This window comes from Pteropus alecto, unplaced genomic scaffold (assembly GCF_000325575.1).
Source record: "Pteropus alecto unplaced genomic scaffold, ASM32557v1 scaffold156, whole genome shotgun sequence".
NCBI classification, from domain to species: domain Eukaryota; kingdom Metazoa; phylum Chordata; class Mammalia; order Chiroptera; family Pteropodidae; genus Pteropus; species Pteropus alecto.
This window is the reverse complement of record NW_006437746.1, coordinates 5271775-5298929: the sequence shown is the minus strand read 5'-3', so window position 1 is coordinate 5298929 and position 27155 is coordinate 5271775. Positions and strand designations below refer to the sequence as shown.

At 37.4% G+C, this 27155-nt stretch overlaps 1 protein-coding gene across 1 annotated transcript in view; it reads left to right on the top strand.

Annotated features, from left to right (window-relative positions):
* Positions 1-27155, top strand: part of SMARCC1 (SWI/SNF related, matrix associated, actin dependent regulator of chromatin subfamily c member 1) — a 126387-nt gene that overhangs the window by 53687 nt on the left and 45545 nt on the right. The window contains exons 13-21 of the mRNA XM_006914879.3: positions 2041-2078; positions 3354-3475; positions 6039-6110; positions 8284-8397; positions 8993-9146; positions 9833-9946; positions 12649-12708; positions 17042-17300; positions 18018-18179. Of these exons, the coding sequence (XP_006914941.2) occupies positions 2041-2078; positions 3354-3475; positions 6039-6110; positions 8284-8397; positions 8993-9146; positions 9833-9946; positions 12649-12708; positions 17042-17300; positions 18018-18179 (1095 nt within the window). The remainder of the gene's footprint in view (positions 1-2040; positions 2079-3353; positions 3476-6038; positions 6111-8283; positions 8398-8992; positions 9147-9832; positions 9947-12648; positions 12709-17041; positions 17301-18017; positions 18180-27155) is intronic.

Genomic DNA, 27155 nt, shown 5'->3' with positions numbered 1-27155 from the left:
TCCAGGCGTACAGTTGTCAAACGGCAGAGCCTGACTGTGGTGCCGCGGCCCGGCCCGGCCCGGCCCTGCCCTCGTCACCCCGTCTTCCAATGTTGCGAAGTCCTCAAGTCCATCCCTTCGATCTGGCTGCTTCCTCTGTGTGGAATGCTCACTTCATCCTTCTCTTTTCTTGTTTCAACTAAATGCCCCCCTTTCAGGGAGGCTTTCCTGTTTTCTCTGAAGGATCTGCCACATAATCAATCCCTCTCCACAATATAGTACTTTGCTTTCATTTTCTATATCGCGGTTTCAGTATCTGATTTTTTTGTTTATTTTCTCTTCCATTCTCTGCCATTGCTGACTAGAATGTAAGCTCCATAAAGACAGGGACTTTTTCTTGTTTATTATTGTGTCCTTCGCATTTGGACAATGATTGGCACGTAGTAGGCACCCTATAAAATTAGTCAGCTGTTTGAATGGTAGCCTTACTACCTGTTATAATATTACTCATCTGTTTATATCTCTGAAGTACAGGTAGGCAGACCTTTCCTGAAGAGCCAGATATATATTTTAGGTCTTTTGGTCCTAATGTTCTCTGTGAAAAATAATCAACTTTGCTAAAAATGTTGTCATGGATAATATGTAAACAAACGATCATGGCTTATTCCAATAAAACTTTCATTTATGGACACTGAAATTTAAATTTCAGTTCATTTTTATGTGTCATGATATTATTCTATTAATTCTTTAAAAACCATTTTAAAAATGTAAAAACCATTTGTTACTTGCAGGTGCAATGAGAGTCCCCAAACCTCCAGGTTTGGAGAGTCTCTGGAAGGACTCCTGGATGGGATTCAGCATTATGGTTGTACTCATGGCTAACATATAACAACTGCTTAGGAAGTGCAAGCAGATCATAAGGGAAGATGCCGCAGACAGGGCGGGTGCAGTTATTTTTATGCTCTCTTCCTCATACGGGGAGTCACACAGAGTATACTCTTCCTGCAGCAATAAAAATGCAGGAACATACATGCGCTGTTTCTGCCCAGGAAAGCCCATTAGAGAGTCTGCGACCAGTGTCCTGATTATGTAGGATACCCTCCGCCAAGTACATGCCAAAATTCCAGGCTTCCGGAAGTAAAGCAAGAGTTCTTCAGAAGCCACATTGTTTGCACAGTCTAAGTGGAGTGAACCATCCTTGTCAGATAACTGTTGACTAGGAAACACGCTGAGAGTCAAAATTCCCAGGTTCCATACAGAAACAGGCAGTGGGCCAGATTTGGCCTGTGGGCAAGCGGTTCCCGACCCTCAGTCTAAACAGCTTGTTTAGTACTTTTTAAATAATAGATTCTTGGAATATTTGTTAAATGAATTAGTTAAAAAATGACCTTTCCATGTTCTCTTTGAACTGCACACCGCCTTAGTCACTGTCAACATCATCATAATGATTTTTTAAGTTACAGGAATGTAATGAATTATTTGCACCAGAATCTCGTACCCTTTTCACCATGGCACTTTTACTTTTCGCCGTGAAAATCAGCTGCCCACGTTAAATTACATGTGGGTTGGCTTCTGTTGTTCTGCAAGGCCAGCCAGCATTCAGGTTCTGGAGTTCCCTATCTTTAGAAGTTATTAATGCTCTTACCAGGACTTTGTCTGTAGGGTGTGATTATAACCTCTTTTCCTTCCTTCTCATCCTTTACTCACTTCCTTGGGGATCTAGAATGTCATTACTTTGTTTCAGCAAACCTCGGGAGGCAAGAGCCCCTCCTTAGGCCCGTTACCTATTAAGCAAGAGCATGACTAAGATAGCAGCCCAAGCGGTAATTAATTATAAATTCTCTGTCGTTGGAAATTTTTAATTATTTATGCTTTGCATTTCTACTCACCTCTGTGCTTCTACATACAATTCTAATTTACTGAATTGTTTGAGGTGAATTTGCTTTAATATGGTATTTCCTGTTCTCTGTTCAGTGTCAGTTACTTAAACCTTAAAGTTTCCAGGTAATCCAAACAACATTTACCAATTTTTTAAATAAATGGTGTGTTTTCATTTTACAGATGAGCAGGATGAAGAGACAGTCACAACAGGAGGAAAGGTAATGTGAATCGTTTAGTTAGGCCTGGCGCAGGAATAACTGTCCAGGGTTTTATGTTTTGGGCACTAGGAATACTGAATCAGAAGTGTCCTTAGAAATAGTCTATTTTATGGTCCTTAGGATTTTTAAATTCTTTTTTAACATACTCCAAAATAATTTGTTTCTTGACGCCCAGAATTTTTTTTCCCTTCTTTAATCCCCCCTGCTCCCCTACTTCCACCCCTGGCCTATGGATATTGTCGTTTCCCCTTAAGAACTGGATCTCTGAAGACAAGGTGTTCCCTCCCACACGCTCGAGGTGTGCACCCAGGGCCTTGGCACTCCCGGCGCACTTGGGGAGCCTGGTGCACCCGGGGCCTGATGCACCCAGGGTATTGTCTGAGACATGAACCCAGTGGTCTGAGATGTGAACCCAGGACCTTCTGCATGTAAAGTAGATGTGCTAACCACTACACTATGGAGCCACCCCGACCCCCAGAATTTTATCAAAAGGAAGTTTCCATCTTCCCAGGTGCCGTACCCGAGGAAGCGATGATTTTGAAATTACTTTATTAGCAATACCAGGTTTTTACATAGAATCATTTGTAAAACCTTCATAATTTATATTCTAATATCCATCAGAGGTAATTTTTAGTAGGGGAAGTGATTGAGAGTATAGGCCCTATAGTTGGACTACCTGGAGTTATATCTCATTTATAATTTAAGCTTTGTGCATCATTTTCTCGTCCACCAGTGGAGATGATAAGTAGTACCCGCAGTTAGTATTGTCAGGAGTAAATGAGGTCATGCACATGTAGCTGTTATCAGACACTTAGCTGTCAATCTTTGGGATAGGGGAAACCTTCTTATTATGCCTTATGAGTATTTTTGAGTCACCTTACAAATAACTTAAAAACTAGTAATTTAAATTTGATTTTAGGATTAGGTAAAACTGAACAGTACAAAGCAAGCTATTGTGAAAAAAGTTCTGGACTATGAATCTGAATTCCTCAGTGTAGAAACGGCCTTTGTTTAATTAACTTACTGTTTAATTTTATGAGACATTTACCTTCTCTGTTGATTTCCTCATTTGTAAAAGGGAGGAATAAATCTATGTCATCTGGACATCTTGAGAAGATACCTTAAAAACTGTGTAAGGCTGTTTTTACTTGAAATTTGTTTTTCTAGTCCCTGATATTAGATCAACTTGGTTCATTTTCTGTGGTGTAATATCAGAAGTTTGAGAGCTGTTATCTCTATAGTTCTCTCTTCTGAACTTTGGCTTCTTTTCTGTAGGAAGATGAGGATCCCGGCAAAGGTGATCAGAGTCGGTCCGTTGACCCTGGTGAAGATAATGTCACAGAGCAAACCAATCACATTATTATTCCTAGCTATGCGTCGTGGTTTGATTATAACTGGTGAGTGGGTCGCTGACATCTGTTAACTTGGTACTTAGAAGTGGGAAAACATTTTTTGAAATCGTGCTTTGCCATTCTGCCCAAGTCCTCACATCAATAATCACTGTCACATTGGATGAAGAAAGATAGAAAGTGATTTTATTTTAACTTTAGAATGTGTTCTTTAAAAGAATTTCAGGATGGAAAATAGATTGTGTTGTAACTTAGGGTTGTAACATTTTGTAAGCTTGAACCAAAGTCATTTGGAATCAGTTATAATTCAGACAAGCAAATGCTTGAGTATTTAATGATTATAAAATATCAATGTTTATTATATGATTTTAAAACATTAAAGAAATACATAAAGAAAAATTCATCTCACTGCCCAGTAATGGGAAATAATAATAGCTTCATTTTAATAGGAGCTATTTTAACATTAGGAGGCTTTTCATGTACAAACCCTGGTATGTAAAAAAGTTCAAGAAAACAGACCTCCTAAGCATTCTCCCCACTGTTTACCATAACCAGCCATTGTGGCATCATTGGAGCGTGGTGGAAATAGCTGGAGTCCTAGATATTTTATTTCTTGATTACTCAGATGTGGCAATTTTTTATCAGGCTGATTTTTTTATTTGATTGCTTCGTAATTTTAAAATACATGTACCAGAACTTACCCCTCCAAATAGAGATGAGCTTCTTTAAGGACCTTTAATTAGAAGGTTGTCTACTTACTGCGGTGATGCCCTTACACAGACTCCCGTGGTCTCATTTGGGTATTTTGCTTGCACTTAATAATGATTATTACGTTATCATTCTTTAAGGTAGATGTTATTTAAAATAGATATACATATACATATATATAATCTAGAAGTCTTTAGAAGCCAACTTAAAGGAATAGGGTGGGTGGTACACTTGAGCTATACCTTGTTTTTGTTCAAAACTACAAGATTTGGCTCTAATATTGAGACTGCCGTATACCTTTAAAACCATCTCTGAATGCTGTTCATAAATGTTTTGAGTAAGTAGAAGCCGGAGCAGAGTTAAGTGTATAGCACTTTTTTGAAGGGCATTCTTTATTGCATTGATTATTGTGTTAAATTGTTTTTAAATATGGTAGTGTCTTAGTCTTATTTGTAAGTACATGCCTTAGGATACACTTGAGAACCTAGCATTCTTTTCCTCTAAAATTAAGATAGGGGAAAGTCATAACACTGTATTGTATACAGAAACACTTGCGTTTGCACGATAGCGTTTGCATGTCACACAGCGTGCATTTAGATGGATGGTGGAGGTATTATTACCTATGTCCCTCTTTTACGGGTGACGTAACTGCTGCTTCAGTCGAAGTGTTCCACAGTTGCAGAGTTGATAATGGAAAGAACTCCAGTTTCATGATTCCGGACACCCCACTTCTTCCACTGCTTGACTCATTCTCAGAACCTAAGGCATCAGCTGCTAGCACTTCAGATGTAGAGGTTGCGGGGTGCGAGGGAAGTGATTAAATGTTCTTGTGTGTTTTGCTCTTGGTGCATATAGAAATTTTTTTGTCGGCTTCTCCAAACCTATAACAGTTAAAACAATGAGAAGTATATTAAAACTAGATAATTAATTTCTTACAGCTATTCTTATTAAAGTAAAACTTGGAAAGTCATTATACATATATCTGTATAGCATTAATTCATCATAGAAATTATCTTTCTAGAATTTTGCAGGTAATTTATTGCATTTATAGTATTTGGCAGTGAGATCCAGTTCAAACAACTTAAATGTTTCCAAATAACGAAAGAGGGAATGTTTTTAGTTACATTCACAGGTTATTGGTTTGCTCTTTCCCATTCAGCCAGTATGTGTTGCTTATCTGGAAAGCCACTGAAAAACTAAAATATGTCATGAGGAAAAACATTAATTAGTATTAGTGTCAGAACCTTAGTGCTAGATTTACAGTTGGTTTATTTGTATTGTGTGTGAGGCCTGATAATTTTAAATGATCTCTACACTGCATATCACCCATAACATTTTTAAAATTATCTATGCTTTTATCTAAATGTTAGAGATTAGGTCAGTGATCTTTTTAAAAGCAGTAAATCACTGAAATAATTTTAAAAATTTAATGCACCACAAAGTTTCTGAGGGCTGAACAAAAAGGTGCACCGATGTTAAGAGATTGAGAAACTGATTATTGTAAATCCTGTTGTCTTCTGGCTGGTCGGTCACTCATTTACCAGTTTGTTGCTCTGCCAACTACTATGATTATTGTCGGCCAGTTTCCAAAGAATTCTTCCTGTCTTGTGGCTCATCATCTAGTCACAGTGTATTATGACAACAACATAATAAAATCATTAGCTTTCAATGTGTTAATAGAATTTTTGAGTTATAGGAATAGAAAAACTATATTGAGGGTAAGAAGGAGAAAGCTTTCCTTATTTTTATTTTATGCTTTTAATACACAGGAACTTGTGCAAAACTTTGCATGTAGTGCTCAGTTTTTGGATTTATCAGTTTTTTGGAAATTAAGCTTAGCCCAGATTTTAAGATTTTTATTTTTCAAAGAGTATTCCCAGTCCTCTTTTTCTTTTCTTTTCAGTATTCATGTGATTGAACGGCGTGCTCTTCCTGAGTTTTTCAATGGAAAGAATAAGTCCAAGACTCCAGAGATGTGAGTGAGATGTGACGATGTTAGCCTGATACCGTTGGTACTTCCGTGGCGCCAGCATTTAGAAAACTTGTTTGTTTGCATGCGTTTGGCAGGGGGTTCTTAAAGCATACTTCTAGGTTAATCTCTGCTAATACATGGAAGTTTGCAAATATCTTATTCTGTTCAGAACAGTGTTCCTATGTCTGCCGCACACAATTCCTTGCTTCAAAGGACATTGTTTCAAAGTTTTTTCTTCCTTGACCTCGAACTACAGTACATGTCAGCTCTTGTATCTAAAGACTGAATTCAGTAACAGGAATTTCCTAAAATGAGTTCAGGTTTTTTCCTAAGTTTTCATCTTGTATGTACATATATGTATTATTGACTATAGATATTTATGTGTTATGATCTAGGAGAAAATGGAATCTTTATCTTATTTTCCTGGTGAATTAAAAGAATGCTAAATGTGATATAGCTGCATATGAATTGATCTTAATTGCATAAAGTATCGTGCTTTTCATTGGAAATAGAAAAGCTTCTATTGAAAGGAAGAAGTTTGTCAAGAGTATTTTTGCCTTTGCCTGGTGACCCTTAAATACACACTTCTGGAAACCCTTGCCCCTAAAATAAATCCACACCTGTCATGCTTTAAATATCTTTTTGTGTATTATCTTCATAGTGTTAATCTGTTGTGTATTATATACGTGTGACTACACAAATAGATGTCTCGTGTTTAAATTGTTAGGGAAGGATAATTTCTTATGTAAAACACGTGGCATTATAGAGATAATTGAATAATAAATATATTCTGGTGGTATATTATCCAAGATAGTTTGAGATTCTAAGTTTAGATGTCAAAAACAAATGCAGCCTTTCCATGCCAGAGCTGTAAGGAGTCATTTGGAACCAGAATCAAAGATTTGGCGTAAGACACCCTGTTGGTTTCTCTAATAGTGTTTCCATCTATTCAGACACGGTAGATTCTTCCAGCTAATTTACTCATTGTCAGCATTTATAAGTAAACAGATATGGCCGTGGGAGTCTTCTGTTCAACAGCACAGTTTAGTGCTTCAGCCTGGTTAACTTTGTGAACGCCCCTTTCCATCTGTGTCATCCACCTCTGCTGACACGACCCTTCGGAGCAGTATGCCTTTTCTGCTCTGCCGTAGCTAACCTCACGGCGCCAGACTGTGTTTTACTTTTGTGGCGAGAACTTCTGCTAGGTCTCTATCTTCGTAACACTCTTGTTTTAAGTATTTTGTGGCAGAAATGTTGGATACATTGTGGAATCTGCTCTGACCTGACCCCCAATCTATTTTTCTTTTTTATATGTTCTTGTTTACTTCTTGAGTTTGGCCTCATGGCTTCTACTCGTTGCCAGCCAGAAGGTATATAGCCATGTCAGAGTCAGATCCACCTGTGGCTGAAGGAAGAAATGAGATGTATAGAAATGAGAGGCAGCGTAGCTTAAGAGCGCATACTTTTGGCTGAAGTCTAGCTTACCAGCTAGACTTAACCAGCCTTGTGGGCTAGGAAAATTCTGTAATCCTTCCGTGCTTCATTCTCCTCTTTTGTAAGTGCGCTGATAATAGACCCTGCTTCATAGAGAGATTATGAGGGTTAAATGAGTTACTGCATGGAAAGTGCTCAGAACTCTGCCTGGCACGCAGAAAGTGTTAGATAAATAACAATATTCCCCCCTTAGCAGCAGGGAATACATCCCCAGACCCCTAGGGGCCTGAAACCCTGGACAGTGCCGAACCCCCGTAGAGTTGGCCCTTTGTATCCATGGGTTTCACATCCATAGATTCAACCAACTGTGGATCTAAAACAGTATTTTTATCTGCGGCTGGGAATCCGCGGATACAGAAGGCCGACCATCGTTAAGGAGTCAGCCTAAATGCCTGGGCATTTTGCACATCTGTGGGCGAGTATCCATCTCTGTGATCAGTTTAGGTTTGTGTTACACACATTACCTTCATCAAATTTCTATATTTCCTTATCATTTATATATATTAGTAAATAGTTGCTTTTACACGCATGACTGTAAATACACAATACAGTTTCACTGTTATTTGTTGGAATGTTGTCTTTATTGTATTTGGTTGTGAGGACTATGCAGACTTTTGGCTCTATGAGTTATTGTTTCTGAAAGGATGTCGTCCACCTTGTGAATGTTGTCATTGCTTTTTAGATACTTGGCATATCGAAATTTTATGATTGACACATATCGCCTAAACCCTCAAGAATATTTAACCAGCACTGCTTGTCGGAGGAATTTGACTGGAGATGTGTGCGCTGTGATGAGGTAAAGTGTCCGACTCCCCAGACATGTCACGGCAGGTGGTTCCTGATACACAGCTGTCTATTGTTTAATTGATTAAGCTGGATGTTTTCTTGATTAATAAAAATACTGTAATCTTACGTCTTTCATTTAAGGGTTGAATATTTGTAATACCTTAGCATTTTTTCCTCTTTTTAAAGTTTTATAATCTTTTATTGTCAAATTATAAAATGACCAGGGATGGAGAGCGGATTGGGATGGGGAGTGGATAAGCTCTGTGCCCTAAATCTATGTGAGGAAAGGTGACTCTCCTTTTGGGAATTTCGTCTCTGTGTGATTACTTTCACCATGGACCTAAATGAGCGTTTGTGCTTTCATTTTTGTGATTGAAATAAGTAGGCTTTATATTAGGTCATGGAGTGCTATATTATCAACATTATTTTAAGTTTGTAGAAATTGTTCCTTATGCAACAAGTCAAAATTGTTTATTTGCGTTGGTTCATAGCCTACAGAGAACATGTTTACTTGTCTTTTGTTTTTTTTAATGAGACGTGATAATGGTTATAAAGGAGATGAGGTATATTCTCCAGATTTTAACCTTTGGAGCTTTATTCTTTAGGGTTCATGCCTTTTTAGAGCAATGGGGGCTTGTTAATTACCAAGTGGATCCAGAAAGTCGACCCATGGCCATGGGGCCTCCTCCTACTCCTCATTTCAATGTTTTGGCTGATACCCCCTCTGGGCTTGTGCCTCTACATCTTCGATCACCTCAGGTAAATCAGTGCCTTTTCTTTAGGTCTGGATGGTAATATGCTCTTACTTTTAGCATTCGCATTCAGGAATTATCATCATCGTATAATAGTGCTATTTCTTACCTGATAGGTTTTCTTTTCATCTGTCGTAAATGTTTGACCGTAAGACTACTTAATGTTTAAGATAGTATTCTCCCGTGAATCCCAGGACTATGTCTTATCCTATCATGTGTTACAGATTTTCTTTCATACTCATGATTCCCTTTATCACTTCTGTCATCAAAGACACTAATAAATAAGCAGATTCTTTAAATCTGCTAAATTGTTTAAAATTTTTCTTCCTAACATTTGGAAAGTGAACGTTCACACATGTTCTTTTGAAAGGTTTATTATGTCAGTCACATTCCTATAGCATTAAGTTGGAATAATATGAATCCAGACTACAAATTGCCCTCCGTGGTGAAATGGAATATCATATTTTAGAAAATTTGTTGCCTGCTTTCTCTGTACATAGAAGAGTTCAAAAAAATGTTTCTTGTATGTTGAAATTTTGTCAGAAGTGTAGGTGAAAGTGTGGGTGTTTTTTTTTTTGGTAGAATTTCTACCAGGAGTGGTTTAAGTACCAACATTAAACAGTTTTTAAAAAACTTCCATCCCCAGACTTTGTAGAGGTTAATACAGCTATTTATCGTTCATCTGGCTCCTAGGTCCCTGCTGCTCAGCAGATGTTAAATTTTCCTGAAAAGAACAAGGAAAAACCAATTGATTTGCAGAACTTTGGTCTCCGTACTGACATTTACTCCAAGAAAACCTTAGCAAAGGTAAGAATTTTGTTCCTAGACACACATGGACTGCAGTCCAGCATGTCTTCTCTGACCTTCTTCTAAGAAGCATCATTTTCCAGAAGAAACTTAATTTACTTTCTATACTGTAAGGAGGCGAGCTTTCTAATTAATCCGATGACATTTTATAAAACAACAGTCACTTATTTTACCGTTTTTTCTACATGGTTAGAAGGTAGTTATTTAAAAATAACACTGATTAATATGTTAAAGGAAATAGAGGGAATGAAAAATTTCAACAGCGAATTGGAATATATAAAAAGAATCAAATGAATATTGTATAATCGAAAACCATACTTGAAATTAAATCATTAGATGAGTTTAGTAGCAGGCTGGATACAGCAGAAGACAGGGTTAGTGCACTCAGTCAGGTTAGGGGACTTTGGAACTGAAGGACCAAGAGAAAAAGAAATGAGGGCGGGGAAGGTGAGACAGAGAACAGAGTGCAAGAGACACATGAGATACGGTGAAAAGAACTCTTATTTATTATTAGAGACCTATAAGAAGAGAAAAAAGTGGAGCAGAGTGATATTTGAAGATGTAGTGGCTAAGAATTTTCCACAACTAATAAAGATGCTCACTCACAATATCGAGAGAGACTGAACAGATCCAAATTTAGGTACAGGGACAGCCACACCCAGGCACATCATGCTTAAAGCTGTCTAAAAAGCTAACATCTTAAAAGCAGCCAAGGAGGGGGAGGGGGTAGGAGTGGGATTGGAGAAGGACACATTAAATTCAAAGGAACAATAATAAAACTGATATATTGCTTTTCGACAGAAATGATAGAAGCCAGAGGACAATGTAATATTTTCAAATGGTGAAACAAAAACTGTCACTCTGGTATTCTGTAGCTCGTAGAAATATCCTTCTAGATTGAGATTGCAATAAAGACCTTTGCAGACAGACATTAAAAAGATGAGAAGTTATCACTAGCATACACTCTCATTTCTCATTTAATTACACACTGTAAGAAAACCAAAGGAAGTTTTTCAGGATGAAGGGTAATGATCCCAGATGGAAGCACATGACTCCAGGAAGGAAAAGGATCATGGCAAAGGGTAAAGGTATAGTTAGACAGAAAGGAATATAGACTCTTTACTCTTTACGGTGATCATTTTGGGGGGTTTATTTAAAGGAGAAGGGAGCCTTTTGGATGTTGATTTGAGTGGTCGTTACACGGGTGTATAAGCAAAATCGTATCAAACTCTATACTTAAGATTTGTGTCTTTTATTGTGCAAATGTTGTACCTCAATAAATGCAAAAGAAAAAATTTCTAAAACCATGCAAAAACCACAGCAAACGTTTCATGGGCCCTGATTCGATTATGCGCTATTCTGTGAGCCAGTTTTGATCAGGGGGAGGAATAGTGACTTAAGCCAATAGGAATGGAGAAAATCCTTCCTGTACGTTGAGGCTAAGAAGTGGCGAAATGGTTGCCGAGGACCTACCCAGTAAACAGCATCCATGCCTGGGTTGTACAAATCTTCCCTGTGTTCAGATTTGGCTTCCTCAGAATTTAGATGAAATGTTAATGAGTTTTGTTCCTCTCGAGACTCCACATCTGGTCGATGGTCACTTCTGATGCTGGTTCATTAAAAGATGAACCTTTGGTTATCTTAAAGTAATCCTCAAGGAACGTAAGCAATATATTTTGAGTTACAGCTACTTGTATCTTTTCTTCCTCACAAAGCAGTACTTTAGGACTTAATTTCTGTAATGCTTAGAGTCCACTTTTTATTCTCTAGTTAAAAGAATAATATTTTTAGTATTCTTGTGTGTGTGTGTGACTATTTCAGAATGGTATGGATCAAATGCCATGGAGAACTAGCAAATCATAATACAATCTCATACCCTTTACCTCAAGTTCATAGCAGGCTAATTAAAATAAATTGAGAAACTTTATAGACAGAAACAAGAAAATCATGGACCGTAGAATTTTTTTCATTTATTAAATTGTATTCTCCCGAAATAGTTTTCAGAGAAGGCACAATATGTTAGAATGTATATTTCAGATTAGTGACATCTACAGGTGAAGAATGTCAGGTATACCACATAGTCCTCTCTAAGTCTATGAATGGAGCAGAGTCTGTAGATCAAGAATTATGAATCAGATGACTAATTTTTATATAATAGAGACTTGGTTTTCTTATACCCCCAATGCTCACATGAATTGTTAAGTTTTAAGGGATTCTCATGGAAAGGGTGATCTGGGGCTTAGGGAGTCACTTGGAGAATATTTTAATCAAGAGATGTTAAAAATGAGGTACCATGAACTGTTGCAATTGGAACTGAGAATCCTCTGGCGTGTTCTTGCATCTTGGAAAAAGCATTACTTTCAAGTTATACCAAATATTTGCATTATGGTTATGATATCATAACTGCTTCATGGTATGCATTAAAATACTGTGCCTTTGTAGCTTCAAAAGGTATTTTTGAATATCAAAATAATAGAAAAATGTCTAAATAGTTTGAGTTTTCGATAGACGACAAAAAATCTTTGAAATAGGCCGGCCTTTCTTTTGGAAGCTTAGGTTCTTTAAATGATCTCTTCCTATTACTCAAGGACTTATTTTGGTGGTTTGCATAAAGCAGCCCCCTGAACTTAGAAAGGAATCCCGCCGAGCTCCGTATTCAGCCTCTAGGAATGAAATAACTGACTTCTGATTGGTTTCTTTAGAGTAAAGGTGCTAGCGCTGGACGAGAATGGACCGAACAGGAGACGCTTCTGCTGCTGGAGGTGAGCGCATTGATGGTGGAGTCCCTCTGTCCACACATGAGATGGGGGCCGAGTGTCTGTGACTGGCATTTTAAATATGCCTTTAGAATTTATCCTGAAAATTTTTGATCCATGTAATGAATTTTAATAAGAATTTTCTTGGGTCGTTATTTAAATATCACACTAGAGATGACATGCTGTCTGTCAGTAGTGGGGACCAAACCTGGGTATGTGTTATTTTGGCCCAGGATGGTCTTCGTTTGTTTTAAATCCGTTGCCAACATTAAATATTGGAGCTTTACCAAACTAGTTTAGATGTCTAAGTTTTCCTTAAAAATTGGAAGATCTGGCAATTCTGGGACCTCATTCCCCACATAGCAGTAATTGGCTGACCTTGAATAGTAGATGTTCTTTTGAAGTAGAGCATGTCTTCAGTTCCAGTTTTTCTTAGCTTAGCCCCCTGTTCACTGTAGATTAGTTTCTGAGTCCTCGTATACATTTGAATGTCCAACCTCCATATTTCCAAGGAGTCCCGAGATTAGCTGAAGATATCTGACACTGAAAAACATTTATCTTCCATTGAAAGCACGATTGTTTATGAAAGCAGAAGACTGGTAAACCAGTGATAAGATATCTCTGTCAGCTTGTTTGAGTGTTTATTTGGATTTTTTCTTATCTTTGGAGATTCTTCCAAATTCTTGGACAGGTAGACTTTAGCAATTATTTCTCTTCCGAAGGGTAGGAAATAGAGAACATTGGGTTCCATCTTTATCGATTATTTCTGAAGAGGGACCATTTGTCTTTAGTCACAGAACAGCAGTCGTTTGGGTAAGATAAAGACTACATGACACTACTTAGTATTCGTGGTTAGAATATGCCTGTGGGAGCTAAATTAGAACCGAATGAGGAAGCTTATTTTTAACTCCGCTAGGAATACTGTTCCCTAAAAGGAAAAGAAAATCTGACTAGAGGTAGATTAAACCAAAAGGACATCGGTTTTTTTGTTCAGTTGGATTTCTTCAGATTGGCAATTTCAATATTTTTTCCACTACTCGGTTATATCAGCATGTCCCTAGGTGTTCAGTCGTTTAGTTCCATTCTCTTAGCTGTCCATGTTCTGGGTTATCTTCTGGTCACAGGAAGGCCTGTTCCAGGCTTCTCAACCTCATTCAAGACTAGAAGAATGCTGGGAAAGGCATTTCTGGAGACTTTTCTTCTTGGGCTCTTGGAAGGAAAAGCCCCCATCAGTTTTTCTCTTCTATCTCATTGATCAAAATGGGTCTCGCAACGATGTCTTACTGCATGCAGGGCTGGGAAAAGATTTACCTGGCTTTCTAGTTTCAGTGGAGGGGTCAACCTGGAAGAAGTTGATGACTGCTGCTGGTAACTTACTGACAGCATCTGCACTATTTATAACTATTTATAACGATAACATTGGAGTAGTGAGTTTATGGAGTAAGAGATTCCTTTTCACTGGAGCATTCCATCTCATCCATACTTGTATATCGTGTGGAAAATATGCAAATCAGACATCAACTAGAAGATTAGAGCTGGTCAGCAGTTCTCAAACTTTTTGGTCTCCCGATGCACTTATACTCTCAAAAATTATATGGAGGGCTCCAAAGAGTTTTCATTTATGTGTTTGTCAGTATTTCTTGTATTAAAAATTAAAACAAAGCTATTTAATTGATTTAAAAAGAAAAAACCCATTTTTATGAAAAATAGCTTTTGAAAAAAGATTAGTGCAAGTGTGCATTATACATTTTGGCAAATCTATGATGTTTGACTTAATAAAATAAAACTGAATTTTCATATTTGCTTTTCCATAAAATATGTTGTTTTACCTTGAAGTACATTAAAAGCTGAATATGTTGTTGGAAACAGCAAGAGTATCTTAGTGGCCTTTGCAGATAATTACGGATATTCTCTGATACTATAATAAAACGTGACCCCTCGTAGTTTCTTAAAGGTTATTTAAAGGAATCCGTTGGTCTCTCTTGCACTTGATCTTTTATCCACGTGTGATTGCGCAACATCTTGTATTGCTAAGTTAGAAAATATTAGTTTACTGAATTGCGCAGATCTTCTGATTATTGGTACAGTTCCTTATACGATATTTTTAAAATCTCTTGATAATATTACTACCAGTCTCGTCTCATGAGAGAGTATCTTTTAAGTAATAAGACAGGCTTTTATGGCAGTTATATATTTCTCAGAATTCTAATTTTCCTTTAATCATCAGCAACAAAACTACCAGTTTTCCTTGAAGTGACATTTTTTGAGAATCCTTGATTGAGATATCTGTGTCTATGAAACCATGGTATTCGATGAAAATAATGGCTAGTTGAGCTTGAAACTCAAATGATCCCACAAATGCTTTTCCTTTAGACAGCCATCATGCTTTGATGGTTGATACTTAGTTCTCTTTGGTGCCATTTCATTGCACCAGATATAAAAACATAGGGACTCAGATGTTTAGATTCAACAAAATTAATAGTTTTTACTATTTTATTAAGGAACCGTTTAAGTAAAGTTGGCTTATTTTGTTTTTGCCAGCATGTGGCAGTGAAGAAAAAGTGACTCCTAAGACATTCTGATGCCACCGCCTTGATTCGCAATAAGGGGCCAGTGGTTCACGCACCGTTGCTTTCGCAATGTCAGAATAATGAAAAAGGCTAAAAGTCCCAGTACTGATATGAACGGTTTGGATCTCTCAGTCCCCCTGAGAGACTCTGGCGCCCCATGGGTGTCCGGACCACGCTCTGAGATACACTGGGACTGGGGATGTTTCGCGGTTCTGTATTGCTTTAACTTGGTTTTTTGAGTTGTTCCAACAATTGTGGTTCCTTAAGTTTTAGTGATGTATTAACTCTTTTTTACACTTCTCTTCTACTTGTTCTCTCTTCTCATTCTTCCTCCCTTCCTTCCTCTCTCTCAAAATTCAAAACAATTTCTTCTTTGTGAGTCTTTCCTATTATTTTAATTTATTCTCATCAGCCCATCAAGTATCAGAGATGTACAGAGAGCTTCTTTTCTGAGCTGCTTTTTATTTGAGGACTGTTTTGTCTAGTCATATCTGCCATGGATGTTCTTTTAAAAGTTCTCGGTATTCGTGAGGGAATGTAATATGCTTTTGTATTGCTGTTTTAGAATCTTGGGGTTCTGGGGAGAAATTTTGTTGTGCAGTGCCAGCTGGAACAACAGTCTCGCATCAGTTCTTATTCTTGCTGGCATGATGCTCAGGATTTTCTCCTCTACATCTGAGATGAGTGGATAGTAAATACAGAGTGAGGTCACAGTGGCTGGGCTTCTGTTTACCCTGGACAGAGCCAAGAAAGCCACAGTATCTTTACACAATAGCGCATTTTCTGTCCTGCAGGTGGAACCTGTCCAGTGGTTGATTTCTCTTTTAAACATGTAGTTGATTCAGCAGGTGGTGTCCACGCTTACACAAAGAGGAATAAAAGGCTTCCCAGCAGCACCGTTTACCGCTAACACCTTCTGTTTATGTAGTTTATTTATCAGTAATTAATGGCTTAATGTGAAGTAAGATGAAAAGTTTTAATGAATTTATAACTAAAAACATAGCCAGTTTCTCTCTAATAAATAGATAAATCTGGAATAGCTCATTAAGGTTTATTTCCAAAAATAACACACCATTTTATTAGATATGTATACCACAGGCAGCATCCCAGATATTTTGGATTCTTCTGGACATCTGTTAAGATGTCAATTCTCTCCAAATTGAACTAGCATCCACACAATCCTATTCAAACTCCAAGCTTTTTGATAAGCTACTGAATAGATTTCTTTTTACCCAGTTAATTCTTGATTTTTCTTAGCACCATGGTATATGTTTCTGGTTTCCCTATCCCTTGCTCTTTTGTTTTCTCCAGCGTGTTGATCGTACATGGTCTTTATTTTTATTCCTAAGTATTTCGTTTTTGTGCTATTTAAATATTTTTATTTTCCCCAACTTAAAATTTGTTATTGCTGGTATATATAGTAATAAAATTGACTTTTTTTGTTCCCTTCCCTTCTATCCTGTGACCTTGCAAAACTTTTGTTTTAGTACCTTTTTGGTAGATTCCTTAGGATTTTCTGTATAAACATTCGTGTGTATTAATAAAAGACAGTTCTTCCCTTACAAGGTGCATACCTTTTATTTATTTTCTTGCCTGAACAATAATTTAATATAATAAGGAAAACAATCAGCTCTGCTTATTTTCTTATGTCGAATACGATCATTTTCATTATTTTTTTAAGAAACCCATCAAGTTATACGCTTCCGATGTCATTGCATATTATTTTCTTGTTATCTGACATTAAAGCTTCTGTTTTTTTTCTGTCGTAGGCCCTAGAGATGTACAAGGATGATTGGAACAAAGTGTCAGAACATGTTGGAAGTCGCACTCAGGATGAATGCATCCTCCACTTTTTGAGGCTTCCCATCGAGGACCCATACCTTGAGAATTCAGATGCTTCCCTTGGGCCCCTGGCCTACCAGCCTGTCCCCTTTAGTCAGTCAGGAAACCCAGTCATGAGCACCGTTGCCTTTTTGGCATCTGTGGTGGACCCTCGTGTGGCATCTGCTGCGGCAAAAGCGGCTTTGGGTAGGACTCTCCTAAGCCATCTCGCTATCTCAATTTCAGATAATGGTTTAATCCTTTCTTTTGTGTTAATGTTATTGCATATTTAAATGTTATCAACTGTTACATTCATTTCAGTTATTTAAATAAAAAATCAGATATAGCCCCTTAAAGATACTATGTTATATTTAAAAGTGTTAAAACATTTTAAACTGAAGCTCCTAAAATGTAATAGTTTTAAAATTAAGAGCATTTTTAAGAATTGGAGGGGCAGAACAGTTTTTATGATATATTTTGTGATTCATTTGAAATCTGATAGAACAGGCAAAAGAAGTCATTTAACATTCTCGGATTATATATCTGATTATAATTAGAACTTTATCATACCACAAAACTCGTTCTTGGCTCTCTGGTCGTTTTATTCTTTATTATCAGTCTCGCCAAGCAGAGTTAGATAAAATACGGGCAGTAGTTTTGATCGTTACTGATAGAAATTTAAAAATCTCTTTTATTTATATATGAGATACTGTGACATGTAAGGTGAAGACGTAGTCATAGAATTTCATTACTACACACGATCATCTCGTCTGGCCCTGTTGTTTCGCTGGGATAGAGAGGACTGCGTCCCCTGAAAGGTCACGAAGTGCAGGACCCTAAGGCTGTGTTGAATTCACTCGTGGTTTAAATGGAAGCAACATTTGTGTAAAACCAGGCCACTGTTCCATTTTTGTGCTTGAACAGAGGAGTTTTCTCGGGTCCGGGAGGAGGTGCCACTGGAATTGGTTGAGGCTCACGTCAAGAAGGTGCAAGAAGCAGCTCGAGCCTCTGGGAAAGTGGACCCCACCTTTGGCCTGGAGAGCAGCTGCATTGCAGGCACGGGGCCTGACGAGCCAGAAAAGCTTGGTGAGTCGCTACTGTACCCAGGGACGATGGTAATCGGAATGTGTTCTGTGAGCTTGCCGACGGGGTTTGCTTGCACCAGTGGTGAATAGAGTGATCGGTATAAACTTGGCTCTTTAGATTAATTAGTATGTGATTTTTTTCTCTTATCTCTTTCTTTTATGGTAGCTAGAACTAAAATAATTGCCTCATAATTGTTAATAATAATCACAGTTGTGAAGTATCTGGTGCCAGTTTTTAGATCTAGGTTTTAAGCCTATAGATATCAGAATGCCGAAAGGACATTAGTTGTTATTTTAATTTATTTGTTGCTGGGTAGGTTTAAGATCATTGTTTTTTATTATTTTTAAATTGAAGTAAAATTCATGTAACAAAATTCTCTGTTTTAACCACTGAAAGGTATATAATCTATGTACAGTGGCTTCTAATACATTCTCAGTGTCGGCCATCACTTTAATTCCAGAACATTTTCATCACCCCAAAGTTAGTTCCGTACCAAGTCACTCGTCATTCCTTCCTCTCTTCAGCCCTGATAGCCTCCAGTCTGCTTTCTCTCTGTGGATTTGCCTGTTCTGGACATTTTATAAAGAAGTCATACAATATGTGGATTTCTGCATCTGACTTCTTTCACTTAGCATAATGTTTTCAAAGTTCAACAAAGTCCATGTTGCATAAATCAGTACTTCGTTCATTTTTATGCTGAATAATATTCTTTGAGTGGATATACCACATTTTCCTTATTTTGCATCTGACTTCTTTCACTTAGCATGTTTTCAAAGTTCAACAATATTGTTTTTTAATGAATGAACATAGGATGTCATTCCATGATTTAGGTTGTCTTTAATTTCTTTAAAGCAATTTTTCCTGTGTATTGATTTATGTATATTTTTTTGGATGCTGTCTATTGTAAATGAAAGTGCTTTCCTGATCCTAGGGGAAAAACATTTAGTTTTTCATCATTAAATATGATGTTAGCTGCTGGATTCTCCTAGATTCCTTTTATCAGATTTAGGAAGTTCCCTGCTATTTCCAGTTTGTCGAGTGTATTTACTGTTAAATAGTGTTGGCTTTCATCACCTGCTTTTATTTTTGTATCTATATTTATAAGGGGTATTAGTACTTTCCTCTGCTTGTGATATCTTTGGTTTTGGTATCAGGGTACTACCTCAAAGAATGAATTAGGAATTATTGTTTTTTTGGAAGAGTTTGAAAAATAATGATGTTCATTCTGTTTTTTAAATGCTCGATACAATTTGCTTATGAAGCCATCAAGTCCTGGGCCTTTTTGTGGTGGTGTTGATGTGTTTTGATTATTGTTCAGTCTGTTTTCTTGTTATAAGTTTACTTTAGATTTTCTATTTTTTTGAGTCAGTTTTAGTAATTTGTGACTTTCTAGAAATTTGTCCTTTTCGTATAGATTATCTAATTTGGCCACGCACACACAAAATCATAATAACCAAAAATAGAAACAACTCAGATGTCCATCAGCTGATGAACGGCAGAACGTTGTATACAGTGGAGTATTATGCAACCATAAAATTGAATGAAGTATAGACATATGCTTCATGCATGAACCTTGAAAACATGATAAGTGATAGAAGACAGCAAAAAGAGACAGTATATATGTACTTCCAATGATATGAACTTGTCCTGGACGGACAAACTCCGTAGAGCTTGAGAGTAGACCACGGTTGCGTAGGGCTGGAATGGACAGGGGTAAGTAAAGAGAGTGACAGCTAAATGGCTTTTTGAGGTGATGAAATGTTTTAAAATTTACTGTGGTGATGGTTGCATATAAATGGGAATATAATAAAATATATCGAATTATACTTTTAATGGGTTGATCATATGGTATGTGAATTATCTCAGTAAAGCTATTTTTAAAAAGTTCATTGTTTTTTTACATTCTCTTATATTCGTGAGGTTGGCGGTAATGTCCCCATTTTCATTCCTGATTTTAATAATTTAGTCCATGCTTTTTTTTCTTTTACTAGTTAAGATAAAGGCCTTATCAATTTTGTTTATCTTTTCAAAGAACCAACTTTTGATTTCATTGATTCTCTCTATTATTTTCCTTTTCTCTATTTTATCTCAGATATGTATTATCTTCTTTTGCTTTCGGATAGGTTTGCTCTTTTAATAGTTTGTTAAGCTGGAAGATGGGATATTGATTTGCAGTCTTCTTTATTAATGTAGACTTTTATAGCTATATAAATTTCCCTCTCAACACTCCTTTTCCTGCATTCCATAAATTTTGATATACTTTATTTTTGTTTTTGTTATTCTCTAAGTATTTTGTTATTTCCTCTATGACTTCTTCTTTGACTCATTGGTCGTTTAAGAGTATGTTTAATTTATATTTGTGAATTTATTTCATTTCTGTTAAAACTGATTTCTAATGTTAGTCCATTCAGAGAAGATAATTTCTGTGATTTCTATTTTTTTTGAAATCTATTGAGACATTGTTTTTCCTGGCAAATATTCTTTTTATATTCTGTCGTCGAATGGCATCTTCTGTGTATTTTTGTTGTGGCTGTTGTTCAAGTCGTCTGCTTATCTGTTTTCTAGTTCCGTCCTTCACTGAAAGTGATACCTTGAAATCTCCAGCTATTATTGTCTGTTTCTTCCTTCAGTTCTCTCTGGTTTTGCTTCATGCATTTTGAGGCTCTGTTGTTAGGTACATACATATTTATAATCATTACATGTTTTTGATGGATTGACTCTTACCATTATATAATGTCCTTTCTCTTTTGTAACATTTTTTTGTCTTAAAGTCTGTTTAATCTTATATTGGCATACCGTTTCACCTCTGTTTTGATCATTGTGTTTGCATGGAATGTTTTTTTCCATTAATTTACTTTCATTGTCTTTGTATCTAAACTGGGTCTTTTGTAGACACTATGTTGTTTGTTGGGTTTTAGGATTTTGCACACATAGGTTCTACCTTTGGTTCTGCCCTGTATAGCCACAGGACTTAAAAGCCATTTACCCTCGCCAGCTCTGAGTTCTCTTACCTGTAATGTGAAAGAAATGGCTGGATGCCCTATATAATGTATTGCTGAGCTGTGCCAGTCTGTGATACTGGACTGACGATATTTTTGCTATTAAGGACATTTAATTATCAATTTTTGTTTAATCAGTCTTGAAGAGGAATAAAATTTAAATATAAATTTATGTGTTTTATGTTTATAAATTTATATTAACATAAATATGGTTTATGAGTAGCCTCATAAACAATACCTGGCTTCTCAAATGGGAAATACTATATAAGAGGTTTATTTACACACCAGGTAAATGTATTCTTTTACATAGTTATCAGTAGTGTATTTTCAATGCTTTTTACATGGCGCATCGTTTTCTTTCCTTTCCATTTATTATGAAACAATTTGACGAGTAACTCAAGCTGAAGATTTAGTGCCGTTTTGCCTGCTTAGTTCCGTCTTTGTCTCAGTTGTATGCAGTTTATATAGCATGTGCTTCAGCTGCAATAATTTTTTCCCTTTCATTTATTATAGAATAAAGATAATATAAAGTAAAAAATTTTAATTGCCAGACAGTACTCCACACATTATATGATCTGAGCCCTTGCTTCTCTGTTCTAGATGATCTGAGTAGATATCACTGAATTCTCTTGAAGCCTAAAATCTTAAGGTTTCCAGGGATTTGCTTAGGGCCTATACCTGTTCTTTCTGCCTTCTTAAAAGTGTCAATCTTGCAGTCTCACTTTGGAGATATGAAAATCTCAGAATAAATTATTGACCTAACTGTTCTTAACGTTGGTTACTTAATCTAGCATACTGAGCCTTTTAATTAAAAATAAGAGTATTCACAGTATTTCTTAGTTTGAAAATCACTCTTTTCCTCTGAGATGGAGACTGAAATTAGCAAGCCCAGCCACATCTCTGTCACTCTTTGTTGACTCTGCACTACAAGGCAGTGCCCAGCATGGGCGGGGGACCTGGGCCTGTTGAATGCCTGGGAAAAGTCTTACTTTCCTCAACTTTTTGTGTGCGTTTGGTTCGTTTGTAGGGTCTTTTGGTTCCCTGTGGTCGTGGAATTAAATAGGGTTGGCAAAGTTTTCTTATTTAATTCAAAGAAGTTTCTATAGTTTGTAGAATCAGGGACATGTTTTCACATGTAAATCTGTTTTAAATTTTTTGGTAGGTGATACTACAGAGCAAATTTAACCATTTCTAATTTAGTGGGATTTAAAACAACGAGGACAAAAAGATATCTAGCACCCTTAATTCTTGTGGGGCTAGATTCTCCTGATTGAAAGTGAATGTATGGTTTTTGCAGTGTGCAAAGCTTGGATCAGACCGCTGCAGGAAGGACTGGAGACTGCACGAGGTGATCCTTTGAGAGCCATAAGTAGTAAAATTGATTCATAGTATCTGAAAGTAGCCTGTCAGGTAACCTCCCGGAGGCCCAACATGTACTCAGTAGTTGTTGCAAAGGAATTTGTGTCCTTTTCCCATCTAATTAAGAGCTAAGGAAAATGCCAACATAATGTGAATATTTCCAGATGAGTTGTAAACCGCATTCTAGAGCTGATGATGGCCTGTGAAAAGTTACTGTGATTTATGTTGATCTGTCACTAATAGAATTAGGAAGTAGCAAATGGAACTTCCTGTGGGATTGGCTCAGCAGAGTTGTGGTGGGAAGTCAGCAGTGTGCCCGCTGTCTTTCTGAACCACATTCTAAGCAGGGAGTGTAGAGAAAGGACATATTAAATTTACATTTCCACTTATACTTTATATAATAAAACAGTGCCTTATTACATAGAACAATGATCTGAAATAGAATGATGTACGATTTTTCTTATCAAGAGAATATTGTACTTGGATAGTAGATTGATCATACTTTTTATTATGATGCTTAATTTACTATGTTACACCTGTTAAATACTAACAATGGTGAAATAATAATATAAGAAAAATAAATGTTTCCTTGTGAAATAGAAGACTTGGGATTTCTCATTAACCTATCTAACTTTTCATTGTGGGTTTGGATTGGAGGGAGTATTTGGTGAAATAAAAGTGAGGGTAGATGAACACTAGGATTGAAATACTTTATTTTCATTTATTAGGCGATTTCTCATAGGAATTATTAGGAAATGAGTGTTCGCGTATCAAAAGGGGCATCTTCAGTCACTCCCCTTTAACTCTAATCATTCATCAATATCTGCTGATTTCTCTAAACTTGTATGGTTTTTTGTTTTTGTTTGGCCAGAGACCATTCTATGAATAGAAAAAGTAGTATTGATATTTGAGACCTTTTGTACTTAACTAAAACTGTTACTAGGTTTTATTTGCCCTGGGTTTATAGGAAAGGTGGGAGGAGTGAAGACAGATATGAAAAGAATTTTTAAATATTTTTCAGAAGTCATTGGAAACCAACACTTCTGAGTACTCATATTTGTCACACGCTGTGTACGGGTTTTCTGATTGGTCATTTGAATTTCTTTTCAGGAGAATCTTTCAGAAGAAGTGGTGTTACTTTTATAGTCAAAGGAAGGAGGTTAGGTGTTGGCAGGTTACATAGGCTTGTGAGAATATGGGCTAAATTTTGAACATAAATCTCTCTGACCCCAAAGCTCAACCTCTTTTCAGCATAGCACCTGTCAGAAGTACAATATGTAGGAATGCCTGCGTATTTTTCACTCACTGAACAAGGACCGTCGAAGGCCTAATAGCTCCATAGTACTGTACTGCCTTGTAGGCTCTGGAAACTGAAATAGAAAAAGACCCAGGCCCTTCCGAAAACCTTGCCTCTACATGAGGAAACAGACAAATGTACCAGAGGGAGCGGCTGTGGATGATTCATTTATATAAGATTAGGTGCTGAGAAACCCACAGCAGTCAGCGTGATTCATACACTAGTGTATGAGCCTATAACATAAGCGTTCTTGGGTAGGAGGTCAGTCTTAAACTTGACTTCCTTTGTCCTTGTAACTCATAGGGATAAATAGGACTGTAGATGTGTTATGTCATCTCATGTGTTCTCAGCGCTAGGGCACTGCTGTACAAAGCAGACCAAAATTCCTGCCTTCATGGACTTTATATTTGAGAGGTGGAAGATGCATGAGAATCTAGTATATAAAACTTAGAATGTGTAAGTTAAATGTGTAGAAAGAGTATGCTGGCTGATAAGTGGAATGGTGAAAACAAAGCAGGGACTGGGTAGCGAGTGAGAGTGAAGTGTGGGGAATGGCAGTTTCACATGGGCAGGGAATGTTTTGCCAAGAAAACACTTGAGCAAAGATGTAAACGGGGCGAGGAAGGGAGCCATGTGGACGTCTAACTCAGTGCTCTGGGCATTGGGAGCAGCCAGTGTACAGGCCCCTGGACAGGAGCTGCCCGGCGTAGCTGAGGAACAGCGAGGGAAGTCGCGGACGGGTAGCTGGATTGCGGGGTGGGCAAGGTCATGGGCGATGATGCGGGCCCTTGCGGGCCCTGGCAGAGTTGTAGTGTTTACTCTGGGTGAGACGGAGTCAGTGGAAGGGTTTGAACACAAGAGCGTCAGGGTCTGACATATGTTATTAAAGTTTCATTCTAAATATTAGGTTGAGAATAAACCCCATTTAGGAATTGTTAAATTGATTTATTTTCCAAATAACTTATCTGATATATTTGATTATCAAAGATGACTTTTTAGCTAAGGCTTTTATTTTAAAGAGCTTTATTAAATTTTTCTTTACTCGACTTGTAGACTAAACAAAATAACCTTTCTGATAACCTGTTTGCTTTTGGCCAAACATACTGAAATGTGGATAAGATTAGCACAGTGAAATCTCTTATGCCTACCAGTTAGGTTCAACTTTGCCATTTTTATCTACCTAGCAATCTAAATAAATGATTTTATTTTTGGTGAATTATTTGCAAGTAAGTTGCAGATGTCATGATTCTTTGCATCCTAAATAAGCCAGCATGCATCTCCTAAGAATAAGGACATTTTCCTACATGACTGTCAAAATACAATGGATCTTAGCACCTTTTTCAGTCATCAGCGCCCCTCAGAGTTGAAATGTGCATGCATATTCACGGGCCAATCAGGAGTCTGTCAAAGACTTATTATTGATTGTAACCCCTATTTATATTTCCTGTCCTCAAGTATTGATTTTATTTAGTTAATCATCTATTTATGCTACTGAATAGATTTACTGTCTTGATTCTGGTTTAGAGAAATTTGAGAGATTAAGTTAATTGGTGCTCTTTTTATCAACGGGCAGATCGTCATGGATTGTCCACTAGCTACCGAATACCCCGTGGAATGCAGCGCCCCAGAGTGTGTCTTGAGGCATTTGTCACATAGCTCTGTGTAGAGAAACCCAGCTAATCATTCCTAGTTTTCAAGAAGATTAAGAGCTTGTCTCTAATTCATCAGGAGATTAAGAGCATCCTGACAATAATGATGTTGAAAAGGTCACTTTCTAAGAACATAAAGTCCAGAAGTGATAGTTACAGTTCTTGCTTCAGTTACTATTCCTAGCGTATAAAACTGCCTCATTCTTCTCACCATGAGGATTTTCATAACTTTCATAACATTTTTTAAATAAGGCGCTTAACTTCTAACACCATGTGTGAAAAGCCAGGCTAGTGAACCTGAGAGAACAGTGGAGCAGTATTCATTCTTCAGATGTACGTCATGCGGAATGGCTTCTCTCTTCTCTTTGTCACTGTGGTATTTGAAGGGCTCTTTCAGACCTGTTTCAAGAGGCATTGAAATATAAATTCAAACTTCCGAGCAGCTCATAATGGACACTTAACCTCTAGAGACCAGCTAATACTGGGTAGGCGTTAAGTGACTTGCCTAAGGACTCAATATTTATTAGGTGGTAGGATGTGTATTTTCAGGAAGAAATTGGCTTTCATTACATAATATAATTTTCTGCCTTTTGGGTGACTGTTTTATCCAATCAGGCGTTTTGGTTACTTTATATAGATCTCTTGCTGTGGGCAGTTATATACAGGTAATACCCTCTAATAAGGGCTACGTTGTGATGAGTGACAACATACACGGGAAAATAATTCAGTGTTGGAGGATTGCGGCTAGAGAGAAACACTGTTAATAGCTCAAGGATGACTGTACATAGGAAGTGCTGTAAGAATTAACACAAGGGGACGTGTAGTTTTAGACCAAGCAGGACTTTATAAAGAAAGTAGGATTCGAGCTGGATGTTGAGAAAGAGGTTTAGAAGGTCACTGGATTGGAGCGAGATTGTGATTCTGTAGAACCGTGTGAATGAACAGAGGTGCAGAGATGGGAACGGAAGGTCGTTCAGAGGGTGGGAAGTAAACCAATTTGGGCACAATACAAAGTTCGAGTAAATATGTGGAAAGAGCTCAGCCTACAAAGGCAGGTTGGAGCGAGGCTGGAGCGTTTGGCAAGGCTCGCGAGCTTGGTGGCCTGCACAGGGCCGGCTTCGTGGAATGCTCGAGCTTCACCGGAACGACGCCAGACTGCCAGGTTCCTGACGCGGGCCTCGTCCTGTGCTTCCCCGAGAAGACGTAAATCACTGGACGAGCAGGTCTCAAACTTCTTGGTCAGGACTGTTTTGACTCTTTAAAAATACCGAGGAGAACCCCAAATGCTTCCATTTATTGGGATTATATGTTAATGTTTACTGTATTAGAAATTAAAACAAAATTTTAAAACGCCACAGAGGTACACATTCCTGTAGCTGACTTCATCGTGCAGCCTTGGGAAAGCCACGTTCTGCACTTGTGTAAGATGAGAGTGAAAAAGCAGATGACATCTCAGTGTTGCTATGAAAACTGTTTTGACCTTGGGGACCATCCCCCCATACCCCAGGGTACCTAGACCACACTTTGTGAATCACTGAATTAAACAAACACCCTGTCCTGGAAGGATATTCAGTTTTGGGGGAGATATTATAAAAAAAGGAATACAGCCATGAAGAGAGGCACACATGGAAGAAACACAGGCTTGGGTTGGTTAGGGAAGGCTTTGCAAAGG